Here is a 12,348-nt window from a genome sequence, read left to right as displayed (position 1 = left end):
TAAAATTTAAAAAAATAAAATTTAAAAAACAAAACAAACTACTACTATCCTATACCTGTTTGACAAATAAAATAAATAAATAAACAAACAAACAAATAAAATATCTTCATATATTAATCAGAAATGGTATTAATCTGGTTCACACCGGTTAGACCAAACTGTTTGTTAACATTTTGCCCAGTTTGGAAATCTGGCTGATTGCACCACTTTCCCTGCCCCTCCCTGCCCAACTGGTTCCACCCCTCCCAGATCCAGCTTCGCCTGCTCTTCATCTGCTTGCTCTGAGAACAAGGCAACTGCCCCTGCCTAATGTTAAGAATAGGATCTGTTTGTAATTTACTTTTCTATTAGATCTCTGTTGTGGTTAGCTCTGGCCCAGCTCCTGCTCCAAGGAATGTGCAGGTGGGTGTGGGGGAAACATCCACATGCCGCAGGCCTGTTTTGCTCCTGATGGAATCTGCCAACGAAGTCTCCTCTGACCAAGGAAGCGTGAGTGACAGGGAAGAGGGGAGTTTGGCAGACAGCCCAGGAGGTGATCAATCATCTGTATCATCCTTGGATTCTGAACAAAAATTAATGACACATCCATGCATGCATAGAGTGATGCCTAGAAGACAACAACTGAAGGATTATTACAAGAGAAAATGAGGCCACCTGTGGTTGGGTTCTCCTCCTACCTCTCCAGTCGGTCACAGTCAGTGTTAGTGGGGGGTCAGAGGTCGACCTTGAGGTCTCTCCCTTGTGGGGTGCCTCAGGGGTCGGTCCTCTCCCCCCTGCTATTTAATATTTATATGAAACGGCTGGGGGAGATCAACCAAGGGCATGTGGTGAGATATCAACAGTACGCTGATGATACCCAGCTGTACATCTCCACCCCATGTCCAGTCAATGAAGCAGTGGAAGTGATGTGCCAGTGCCTGGAGGCTGTTGGGGCCTGGATGGGTGTCAACAGACTCAAACTCAACCCTGATAAGATGGAGTGGCTGTGGGTTCTCTTTGTAATTTACTTTTCTATTAGATCCCCATATACTAATCCCAAATTGAAAGTGATTTTAAAATTGGTCATGCAAAAGTAAAATCTCATTTACCCTAGAAATATCAATTTTGGAATGGTATTTGAGACAAAGGGACTGGAAATTGATAATTATCCACTCTATCTTTGGGTAAATATGGAATAGGTTAAGGGACAGATAGAAATTGAAGTCCAAGTAGAATTGGGCGGCATATGGATTTTACAAACAAACGAACAATAAATAAATAAATAAATAAATAAATAAATAGATAAATAAATAAATAAGTAAATAAGTAAATAAGTAAATAAATAAATAAATAAATAATAAGCAAATATGTTTTTTCCCTTTACACACACCCTTCTCTATTCATGTAAAACACCAAGTACCTTTATACTTTAAAATGTCATTGTTTATTATACAGAAAGCTGGCTGTGTGATGTCTCCCTTGGACAACTCCCCAGATTCTTCCTTAGAGGTCAGCTCAAGGGAGGATGAGCTCATTCCTGCCATGTCAGGAACTGGTTAATTAATGGCTCTAAACAGCTGGCCAAAAGAATTTTAGAAGAGGCTTCAGCTGGTGAAAGCTTGCAGATGATCAGGGAAGAGGAAGAGAAAATGCTTTCTCTACTAAACCCGAGCAACAACAACAGAGATCTACCGGATTACTTGGGAGAAGACCCCACTTGTCTTTTTTAAACGTTTTATATTTTTTCTCCACAATTTCCATTTTTATGTCAACACATATATCTTAAAATGTCAATTAGATACATATTTATGTGTTTTTATTCAAACGTCAATATCCTGTTTCACACCTATTTTTATCTTGTTCATCAGACTGTTTTCCTTCATTCCATTACATTTGCCTCCTTCTATCTCCATCTCCTCCATCTATCATATTATTCCTTCTCTCTCCCCTCCTACTTCTCTCCACTCCTTTCCCCCCCTTTCATCTTTCTATCTCCTCTTTCTCTCTCTTTGCTCTCCTTGAGTACTTCTTACCTTGTTCATCTCATATTTACCAGACTGATGATATATGCCATACATTTTTAATTTAATGGTGCCTCTCCTATAAACCTTATACAGTGGTACCTCAAGATACGAACCCCTCGTCTTACGAACAACTCGTGATACAAACCCGGGGTTCAGAAAAATTTTGCCTCTTCTTACGAACTTTTTTCAAGTTACGAACCGGTGTTCGGAGACAGCTGGGAAGCCGCGCGGCTGTTTTAAAAGGTGACAGCCGGACGGCGGGGCTTCCCAGCAGCCTCCCGAACGCCGGTTCATAACTCAAAAAAAGTTCATAAGAAGAGACAAAATTTTTCTGAACCCCGGGTTCGGTTCGGGAGGTTCCTGGGAAGCCCCCCAGCCTGGCTGTGACCTTTTAAAACAGCCGCGCCGCTTCCCAGCTGTCTCCGAACGCCGAACACGGAAGTTCGGCTTTGGTGTTCGGCTTCGGGAGACAGCTGGGAAGCCGCGCAGCTGTTTTAAAAGGTCACAGACGCGCTGGGGGGCTTCCCAGCACCCCCCCAACCCCGAACCCAGAAGTTCGGCAAAAGTTCGGGGTTCGGGGGGGTGCTGGGAAGCCCCCCAGCGTGGCTGTGACCTTTTAAAACAGCCGCGCGGAATCCCAGCACCCACCCAACCCCGAACCCGGAAGTTCGGCAAAAGTTCGGGGTTGGGGGGGTGCTGGGAAGCCCCGCCGCCCGGCTGTCACCTTTTAAAACAAGGTGACAGCCGGGCGGCAGCGGTTTTTTTGTGGGGTTTTTTTTGGGGTTGCATGGATTAATTGACTTTACGTTGTTTCCTATGGGAAACAATGTTTCGTCTTACGAACCTTTTGTCTTACGAACCTCCCCCTGGAACCAATTAGGTTCGTAAGATGAGGTTTGACTGTACTTCTATCTTTTCTGTCTATATAACTCTTTACTCTTTACTTTTTTGTCTCCAATTATTTCCCATATTAACCGCAATAGTTTAACCTTTTCAAGGTTTTGTTTTTCAATTGATTAACAAACAAGACATGTTTTTCCCACACCAGAGATTCTTTGTAATTAACTTCATAGTCATTAAATCACTTTCACAAAGCATTTATAAAGTTTTCCAAAAACAACTGTAAAATCACCTCTTTGTTGTTTATTACAAAAGATTACAAAAAATAAAGATTTTATGAAGTTGGAAAAATTTGATTTTCTTTCCTTTTAAATGAACTGAACAGTATCCCATCCACTGACCAGTAAACTTGTTTCAAACATTTGTCTGTTTATTTGTTTATTAAGTCAATCTGTTTGTCTTATATCATAATAAAATATCATTTCTTATATTATCCTTCCCTAGTTTCATGACAATTTCAAATATTAATTAATTTATTTTACACTTTGATGGTTATCTTTTTCCCCCACACAAGATCAGCTGTGCTTTTGAAGCTGATTAGCAGCTCCAAGAAGCCATGCCTGACCAAAGCAAACATGCATGGGCACACACTGACAACCACCAAACTAATATGCTGAAGCTGAACAGGCGAAGGATGCTGGTAGGATGACGTGGAATCCCCCCCCCCTGTTTTCCTCCCCCAAAACCAAGGTGCATCTTATCCTCTGATGCATTTCATACTCCGAAAAATACGGTAACCTTGTCAAAAAAAGCAGGCAAACTCAACAATAACTGCAATAAGTAAATAATGTTATGAGTCTGAGAAACTATTTCATGATCAGATACTGACTTTTATCATTAAATGTTCCTTAGTATTTAGATCTGGTCTCAGGATGATAATGTAGCACTTGGGGAAGAAGATGCAGCCCAGCAGGCCAGCACCAGAAGCCAAGATGGAGAAAACCTGCACGGCCGCCATGTATTTCCCTTTGGTGCTCAAGTAGGTGGGCAAGAAGGAGATCCAGACGCTGCAGAAGACCAGCATGCTGAAGGTGATCAGTTTGGCTTCATTGAATGCCCCAGGCAGGTTCCTGGCCAGGAAAGCCACTGTGAAACAAATGGCAGCAAGGAAACCCATGTAGCTGAGAACAACATAAAACATGGTGACAGAGCCTTCATTGCATTGAAGGATGATTTCTCCAGACTGGGAATACATGTCAGAGTCAGGAAATGGGGGAGAAATTCCCAGCCAGATTGCACAAATTAAAATTTTTCCAGCAGAACCAGAAAGGATGATGGAGTTGGCCAAGCTCTTCCCCAACCATCTCCTCACCCTGTTCCCTGGTTTAGTAGCCAGGAAAGCCAGCACTACCATGATTGTTTTGGCTAACACACAAGACACAGCTACTGAGAAGATAATGCTGAACATTGTTTGTCGGAGAAGGCAAGTGGCTTTCCTTGGTTGGCCAATGAAGAAAAAGGAGGACAAGAAGCAGAGCAAGAGGGAAACCAGGAGGATGTAGGACAGGTCACGGTTGTTAGCTTTGACAATGGGGGTTTCTAGGTATTTAAGGAATATCACTAAAACAAGGGCTGTAGTTAGAAACAAGAGTAAAGCAAAGGAGGTCAGGATGATGGCCATATGTTCTTCATAGGACAGGAAGGTTATTCTTTTGTGGATACATTGGATTCTGTCATCAGTTGGATATTTATCATCTGGGCACTTCGTGCATTTTTCAGTATCTGGGAAAACAGTAAGTAATATTATTTTTATAGTCTGTCCTTTCACATTGCAAGAAAGACCTTATTTCGATGACAGCTGATACTGAGAGACAAGTAAGACATAGACTGAAATATAGATATAGACATAGAAAGAAAGAAAAAATTCTGGTTGTCCATCTTGAAACAAATGTAGCCAATTATTTATTTATTTATTTATTTATTTATTTATTTATTTATTAGATTTGTATGCTGCCCCTATCTGTAGACTCGGGGCAGCTAACAACAATAAGAAGAAACAGCATAAAACAAATCTAATATTTAAATTACTAAAAGAACCTTATTAAAAACCAAGCATACACACAAACATACCATGCATAAATTGTCTAGGCCTGGGGGGAAGGTATATCTAAATTGCCCCATGCCTGACGACAAAGGTGGGTTTTAAGGAACTTACGAAATGCGAGGAGGGTGGGGGCAATTCTGATCTCTGGGGGGAGTTGGTTCTAGAGGGCCTGGGCCGCCACAGAGAAGGCTCTTTCCCTGGGCCCCACCAAATGACATTGTTTAGTTGATGGGACACGGAGAAGGCCCACTCTGTGGGACCTAACTGGTCGCTGGGATTCATGCGTCAGAAGGAGGTCCCGGAGATATCCTGGTCCGATGCAATGAAGGGCTTTATAGGTCATAACCAACACTTTGAATTGTGACTGGAAACTGAACAGCAACCAATGCAGACTGCAGAGTGTTGGTGTAACATGGGCATATTTAGGAAAGCCCATGATTGCTCTCGCAGCTGCATTCTGCACGATCTGAAGTTTCCGAACACTCTTCAAAGGTAGCCCCATGTAGAGAGTGTTACAGTAGTCGAGCCTCGAGGTGATGAGGGCATGAGTGACTGTGAGCGGTGACTCCCGGTCCAAATAGGGCCGCAACTGGTGCACCAGGCGAACCTGGGCAAACGTCCCCCTCGCCACAGCTGAAAGATGTTTCTCTAATGTGAGCTGTGGATCGAGGAGGATGCCCAAGTTGCGGACCCTCTCTGAGGGGTCAGTGATTCCCCACCCCAAGGTAATGGACGGACAGATGGAATTGTCCTTAGGAGGCAAAACCCACAGCCACTCCGTCTTATCAGGGTTAGGTTTGAGTCTGTTGACACCCATCCAGAACTCAACAGCCTCCAGGCACCGGCACATGATATCCACTTCTTCGTTGGCTGGACATGGGGTGGAGAAGTACTATTGGGTATCATCCACATACTGATGATACCTCACCCCATGCCCTTGGATGATCTCGCCCAGCGGTTTCATGTAGATATTAAATACCAGGGGGGAGAGGACCGACCCATGAGGCACTCCACAAGGGAGAAGCCTAGAAGTCGACCTCTGATCCCCCACTAACACAGACTGTGACTGACTGGAGAGGTAGGAGGAGAACCACTGAAGGACAGTGCCTCCCACTCCCAGCCGGCGTAGAAGGATTTCATGGTTGATGGTATCGAAAGCCGCTGAGAGGTCAAGAAGCACCAGGACAGAGGATAAACCGCTGTCCCGGGCCCGCCAGAGATCATCCATCAACGCGACCAGAGCAGTTTCCATGCTGTAGCCGGGCCTGAATCCTGACTACTGAGGACCTAGATAATCGGCTTCTTCCAAGGACCACTGGAGTTGGAGCACCACCACTTTCTCAACAACATTCCTCATAAAAGGAAGGTTGGAGACTGGCCGGTAGTTGTTAAGAATAGCTGGGTCCAGGGAAGGCTTCTTGAGGAGGGGGCACATAGGTGCCTCCTTGTAGGGATCCGGAAAGGACCCCCTCCCCAAAGAAGCGTTGACAATCTCCCGGACCCAGCTGCGTGTCACCTCCCTGCTGGCTAAAACCAGCCAGGAGGGACACAGATCCAGTAAGCAGGTGGCGGAACTGACAGCTCCAATCAATGGCCTTGTCTACTTCATCAGGTGCCACCAGATCAAACTCTTCCCAGACAGGTGGAGAAGGACGGGCCCCAGTCACCTCAACTGACTCGTTGTCAGTCGACTTTGTTATCCAATTGGAGTCGAGGTCTGCCTGAATCCAAGCAATTTTATCAGCGAAAAACGTGTTAAAATCCTCGGCACTACTCTGTAAGGGTTCCCCAACTCTGCCCTGGTTAAGAAGGGAGCGGGTCACCCTAAACAGAGTGGCCGGGCGGGATTCCACTGATGCAATCAAGGCGGCATGATACACGCATCTTGCTGCCTTGAGCACCACTTTGTAAGTCTTAATATGAGCTCTTACAAGTGCTCGATTGGATTTGGAATTACTCTTCCTCCATTAACAGTCCAGTTTTTAAAATGCAATATATACACAACTGTGAAAATATCAACAACAATAAATAAATCCAAAAAGTGAAATAATTGATACCACAACCACCCTTCACTGATGCTGTGTGTATTTCCTGCTCAGGCAGGGGGTTGGACTCGATGACCTAACGGTCCCTTTCAACTCTATTAATAAATAAATAAATAATAAATAAATAAATAAATAAATAAATAAATATTGTTGTAATCACTACATCTGAATGCTTGGAAGAACAACCTCCAGAGGTTCAGGAGTGGGGGCTGTTTAGGAGGGTGGGTTTCAATGGGGAGGGTGTTCAATAAGGCAGGAGCTCCAACAAAAAAGGCAGGCTTGCACAGAGAAGAGGTCCCAGAGGTAACTGGTCCTATGCAAAGTAGGGCTTTGAAAGTGAATTTTATGAATGAAAAGATTGAAAACAGTTATGATTATTGTGGTTATTATGGATGAGATAATTGAAAATGGTTATGATTATTTCTGGATGATTATTATTCTTGAGATCATTCTGTTATGTGGCTCTGTTAATAAATATTGACTGACTGACTGAATGTCTGACTGGTATATCTTTTTGGCCTGTAAGATAAAATTGGTTTGAATGAGCAAAACCCATTGACCTGAAACCAATCCTCAAGAATTTAGATGGTAAACAAGGAAGGAACAAGGTAAACAAGGTGACAAATAGAAAAGATACTTCCTTTAGCAGAATTCATCTTGCCCAATCCATTACATTCTTCATGTCTTATTCTACATGACCTTATTCCTTTGTATTTATTTCTTATTTATGGAATAAATTTAATGTTAAAAATAGCAATGAAGAATAAAATAGTCAAGTTCAGATATGTCTTTTAACATGCACTTTGATCAAGTGTTCTGGTTGAATCTAATGCGTTTTCCTCTGGTGTCACTCACCTTCCTGTGTGGAGATGGTCCCCTCTGGACAAGGAATGCAATCATAGCAGCAGATTGGTTCTTCTTTCCGAGCCCGTTTGACAAATCCAGGGTGACAATTGTCCACACATTTGGACTGAGGGAGAGACTAACGAGAAAAACAACATCCATTCCAAATTATCTGCCAAATTTTTGTTCATTAGATTGATTAAAATAAAATGATACTGTCCTTAAGAAAGAAACTTCTGAGCAACAGATCAGGAAAACATAGAACTATGAATTTGAACCCTGTGTATAAGGCCCAGTTAGGTATTCAAGACAAGATCCTTTCTATTGTTGTTAGTCACTACTTGTGTCCAACTCTTTGAGGCCCCAAGAACCATAGCACTCCAGAACCCCTTGTCCTTCACTACTACCCAAAATTAGAAACATGGAAGATGAATTGGAAAAACAGACCCACATTTATTTATGACTTACATTTGGAGAATTTTTTGTTTTAGAGGGAAGCTTAAGGTAACTGACAATCATGATTAGCAATTGCATTCAAGGGGTTTGTAGATGGCTTAGAAGCCAAAGACCACATCTAAGTAGCATTTCATTACAAAGTAACCCTCATTATTTCAATTGTCAAAAGGGACTTTTGGGTTGGGGGATAAAGGCAACTTTCATTCCTACATTTTTCTAGATTAAGGCATTATCAGATATCAGGCAAGTCATTGTGGTTCCATTTTGTTTGAAAATTTTGGAGTTTACTCTCTAGCAGCAGGAAGTTTATCCGAGTGGTGTAAAACAAAGTCATAAATAACTCTGGCCAGATATGGGCTCTTTCAAACTATCTGAGCCTGCTCTTTCAGGGGACACTAACATCAACATCAAATCATTCAAAACATTCAATATTTTGAAGCACCTTGTTGAGCAACTTTATCCGTGAAAGAGCATCCTGATTGACAAGAAGCTTTTGTCTTTCAAGACTCCCCAGTTGCTCTTTGATGGGATCCTTCTTGGGGAAAAGCAACCAACTTATGATATTCAGATCTGCTGCTACATTTCCACTTTGGTCCAAGTACAGTTTCTCCCAGGAAAAATTGTAAAATTCATTCTTCTCCAGAAAGGGATGAAACTAGAATTGAGACATACAAGAATTTTGAAAGCAACTTAAAACATCCTAAAAGGAGGAGCAATTTTAAAGCTCAACCAGTGTATAAGAGATGTTCAGTACCCCCTTTCACTATTTGCCTAAATAGCAATAGCACTTAGACTTACATAGATACCACTTCACAGTGTTTTTACAGCCCTCTCTACGTGTTTTATAGACTCAGCATATTACCCCCAACAAACTAGTCCCCCATTTTACCAACCCTAGAAAGATGAAAGGCTGCGTAACTCTTGCGCTGGTCAGGATCAAACTCCTGGCAGTGAGCAGTTAGTTAGACAGCAATACTTACATTGTAACCACTGTGCCACCACTGCTAAATGCAAAGACTGAGCAGCCATCAGTCTGATAAATTTTAATTTGATTCCTGCAGTGAGGAGGTGTAGGCTAAATTCACAGTTTAGCTGAAATTTATGAATATAAAATTCTATCGTGCTAATTACAAACACATAAGCACAGGAATATATTTAAAATGTATACATTTAAATAATTTTATAACAGTAGTGTTTAATATCCAAATATAATTGTTGCAGTGCCTGCTCTTTGGCACATAATCATGTGAACTAAATCTGGCCTCAGGTTGGCCAAAGCTGTTGGTGTTTCAAAGAATAAGAAATTTGAAATGGTTCCCCTACATAGACATTTGATTTTTTTTCTAAATAGAAACTAAGTTTAATGGATCCTTGTCAGGACCCCATACCTGCCATGGCTCTAGCGTTGGAGCCCCCAACATCTGTTTCTCTTTTATTTTTCTCTTCCTAGATAATGAGGAATGTGCAACATTCAAGGCATGGGCCAGAGTCTTAACAACACTATAAACACGGTGGTCATTCTTTATCAGAATTCTGTTCTTTTTCTCTTGCATGTCCAGTGGTGCTATCTGTGTACATCGTTTCCGGCCCTTGACAGAAAGGACATGCTTTGAAAAAGAACAGCGAAAAGACTGGTCTTCAAATTTGGAATCCCTATAAAGATTTGGTTGAAAGGCATCATTGTCTGTCCATTTTCTTTCCTGAAAAGAAAAGACCCAAAAACTATGCATATATTTGTGAAGTGTATGCCTCGTCATTGTCACTTTCTCAACTGTTGTGGTGATCCAGACTTTCCCTTCAATGGGTCCTGGCAAACCATCAAATGTTAAATAGATGTGGCGAACACTATCCATAAGGGAAAGAAATTCTATGAAGTGAACAAAGACATTGACTTTTCTCCACCTAGAGATGGCATTTCTGAGAGATTCTGTAGCTCTAGCCATTGAGAATTGATGTGAGATAACAACACAAATTCCATTTCTGACAAGCATTGGAGTGATAGTTCTCATGAAATTCTCTCCCTCCTCTGTGTCTGTTGAAAAGAGACCAATCAAAGTCCATTTGAAATGGAGAAGAATATAGACAACTCCTGAGTATTGGAACCCATTTGGGGGGAGCATCTTATGGAAAAAAGGAATTTGACTTTTATCACTCAGAGCCTCTGAAACAATTCCATAACTTATCTGAAGAAGCAATAAATAATAGTGTATTATATTTAGATTAAATGTAAGCTTTTAACACATCCAGTGTGGTTCTCACAAACTTATTAGAATAGTTTGTGGTTCATAACACTTAAGATAAATAATACAAAATGCAGAATATTAGGAAGTTTGATAATAATCATTTTTCTAATCTGGGATCTAAGATACTGGCCTTTCTCTTTTCTAATAAAATTAACATTCAGATAATAGAAACGTTATATCTAGAGCACTTCAATTGCAAATCAGTTGATTTTAGAGATTTGGTGAAATATTCCATATTTAACATTGTGTCCAGTTTATCCATGTCTTCCTCGAGTCAACAATGGCCGTGGTGAAAAGCACTTGTTGAATTCCAAAGAAAAGATATGAGTAAATCTATTACCTACCCAACAACAACCTGCTCACTTTACCAGATGGAGAAACATATAAACATACCTGTGGCAATTTGTAGGTGCCTAGTAATGTTGACATCTGAATAGAAATGTCATCAAGAGATCCATCAAGAGCAGCCATCAGGTTGTCCTTCTTGCCACAGCTGTAGTTGGGAACATTGGCTTCTCCAGTTGAGAGCATGTCCAGCAAGGCATCTGAAGTGGCACAGGTGTTCAAACAATTGTCATGGATGTTGTAGCCAAGTGTGAGATTGTACAAAAGCTGAGAATTCTTGTTGACTTGTTGAATGGCAAACATGAAGTATAGGTTTCTTTCTGGAGCAATAAATGCAATACTGTAAAATAAATTACTGTTTAATTTTTATTAAGGTTAGGGAGGTGGGATGAAGATGTAATATTAACAAATATATCATTCTTTGTAATAGTGCTCAGTTTAATTTGTGCAGTGATCAAGATTCAAAATCATTCAACCATTAAAATAGAATCATGAGCAAAGAGGACTTACCATAAGTGACCAAGAAGAGCAATTCTAAAAACAAAACCACAATCTATTCTTACTAGGATCAGGCATTGAATATCAATGAATGGTTATAAAAATAAGGAAATGGATTGGACAGAGGCAAATACAAACCTTTCAATAAACTAGTTGTGATTAATTCAGGGTTGTACAAGACTTGGGGGGGGGCGGTAGATCTTGATTTGGGTCTCAAAAAATAAGATATAAGAGAGAAGCTATGGTAATCCAAATGATTCAATAAATTAAAGCAAGTCCTGCAATATAGCAGTAAATGAAAGAAAAGAAGAGTGTTATGACTGGAAACAGTATTATGAATGCAACTCCATCCCTACTGAATGACTTACGAGGGACGTTGATTATAAGGAGCTGTGTTGAAAGACAGCATTATATCAGATATCATTGTGGCAAAGGAGACTATACTGATGAGGTGGTCTCCTGGCCTGTAATAGCTCCATAGTTTCATTCCCCCATGTTTCTGAAAAGTCTTCAGGCACTTCCTTCTCAGCTTCCCAGAGACTGGCTGGGACATTAGCAGAAGCAGAAACAGAAGGAGAAGGTCCATAGTTCATGGGACTGAATCAATTATCTTCCTAATTCTAAGGAAGAACAAGTGAGTTTGAAGAAATCAAAGCACTCTCACAAGATGGAAATGAGAGTGAATTTCTTGACTGAGAGGGAGATAAACAGAACTTCACCCTGAATGCTCCCAAAATTTGTGCAACATGGAATGTGACCTGAGACATTTATCCTTTCCCGATGTGAGATCCCTTTCAAGTTGCTTCAGTCTGATGTTTGCAGCAAAGGCAATCACTGGAGATATATCGGGCAAGATCTCACAGCCCAGGATTTTAATAATTACTGTAAGAAGCAACATCTCCTCTAGGGATCCTGAACTACTTCTAGGTTTCCATGTGCAAAGAAGAAGCTGAAAAGAAAATCTCACTTGC

At 41.2% G+C, this 12,348-nt stretch overlaps 1 protein-coding gene across 1 annotated transcript; it reads right to left on the bottom strand.

Annotated features, from left to right (window-relative positions):
- Positions 1–3,720: 3,720 nt before the first annotated feature.
- Positions 3,721–11,182, bottom strand: LOC139163208 (vomeronasal type-2 receptor 26-like). Its single transcript, XM_070744169.1, has 5 exons — positions 10,928–11,182; positions 9,680–10,474; positions 8,734–8,946; positions 7,848–7,974; positions 3,721–4,625 (listed from the first exon to the last, which is right to left on the bottom strand). The coding sequence occupies exons 1-5, from the start codon at positions 11,180–11,182 to the stop codon at positions 3,721–3,723; spliced, it is 2,295 nt and encodes a 764-aa protein (XP_070600270.1).
- Between the last annotated feature and the right edge of the window lie 1,166 nt (positions 11,183–12,348).

The sequence above is a fragment of the Erythrolamprus reginae genome, chromosome 2 (genome assembly GCF_031021105.1).
Source record: "Erythrolamprus reginae isolate rEryReg1 chromosome 2, rEryReg1.hap1, whole genome shotgun sequence".
In the NCBI taxonomy this organism is placed as follows: domain Eukaryota; kingdom Metazoa; phylum Chordata; class Lepidosauria; order Squamata; family Dipsadidae; genus Erythrolamprus; species Erythrolamprus reginae.
This window is presented reverse-complemented; position numbering and strand designations above follow the sequence as displayed.

Bases quoted from the DNA above. Each gene is read 5' to 3' on its own strand.
- LOC139163208 (XM_070744169.1), bottom strand. From the start codon at position 11,182: ATGTTTGCCATTCAACAAGTCAACAAGAATTCTCAGCTTTTGTACAAT. The intron at 10,475-10,927 runs GTATGTTTATAT...TTGCTTCTTCAG, and splicing joins GCACCTACAAATTGCCACAG to ATAAGTTATGGAATTGTTTC. The intron at 8,947-9,679 runs GTATGGGGTCCT...TCTCAATTCTAG, and splicing joins CAACGCTAGAGCCATGGCAG to TTTCATCCCTTTCTGGAGAA.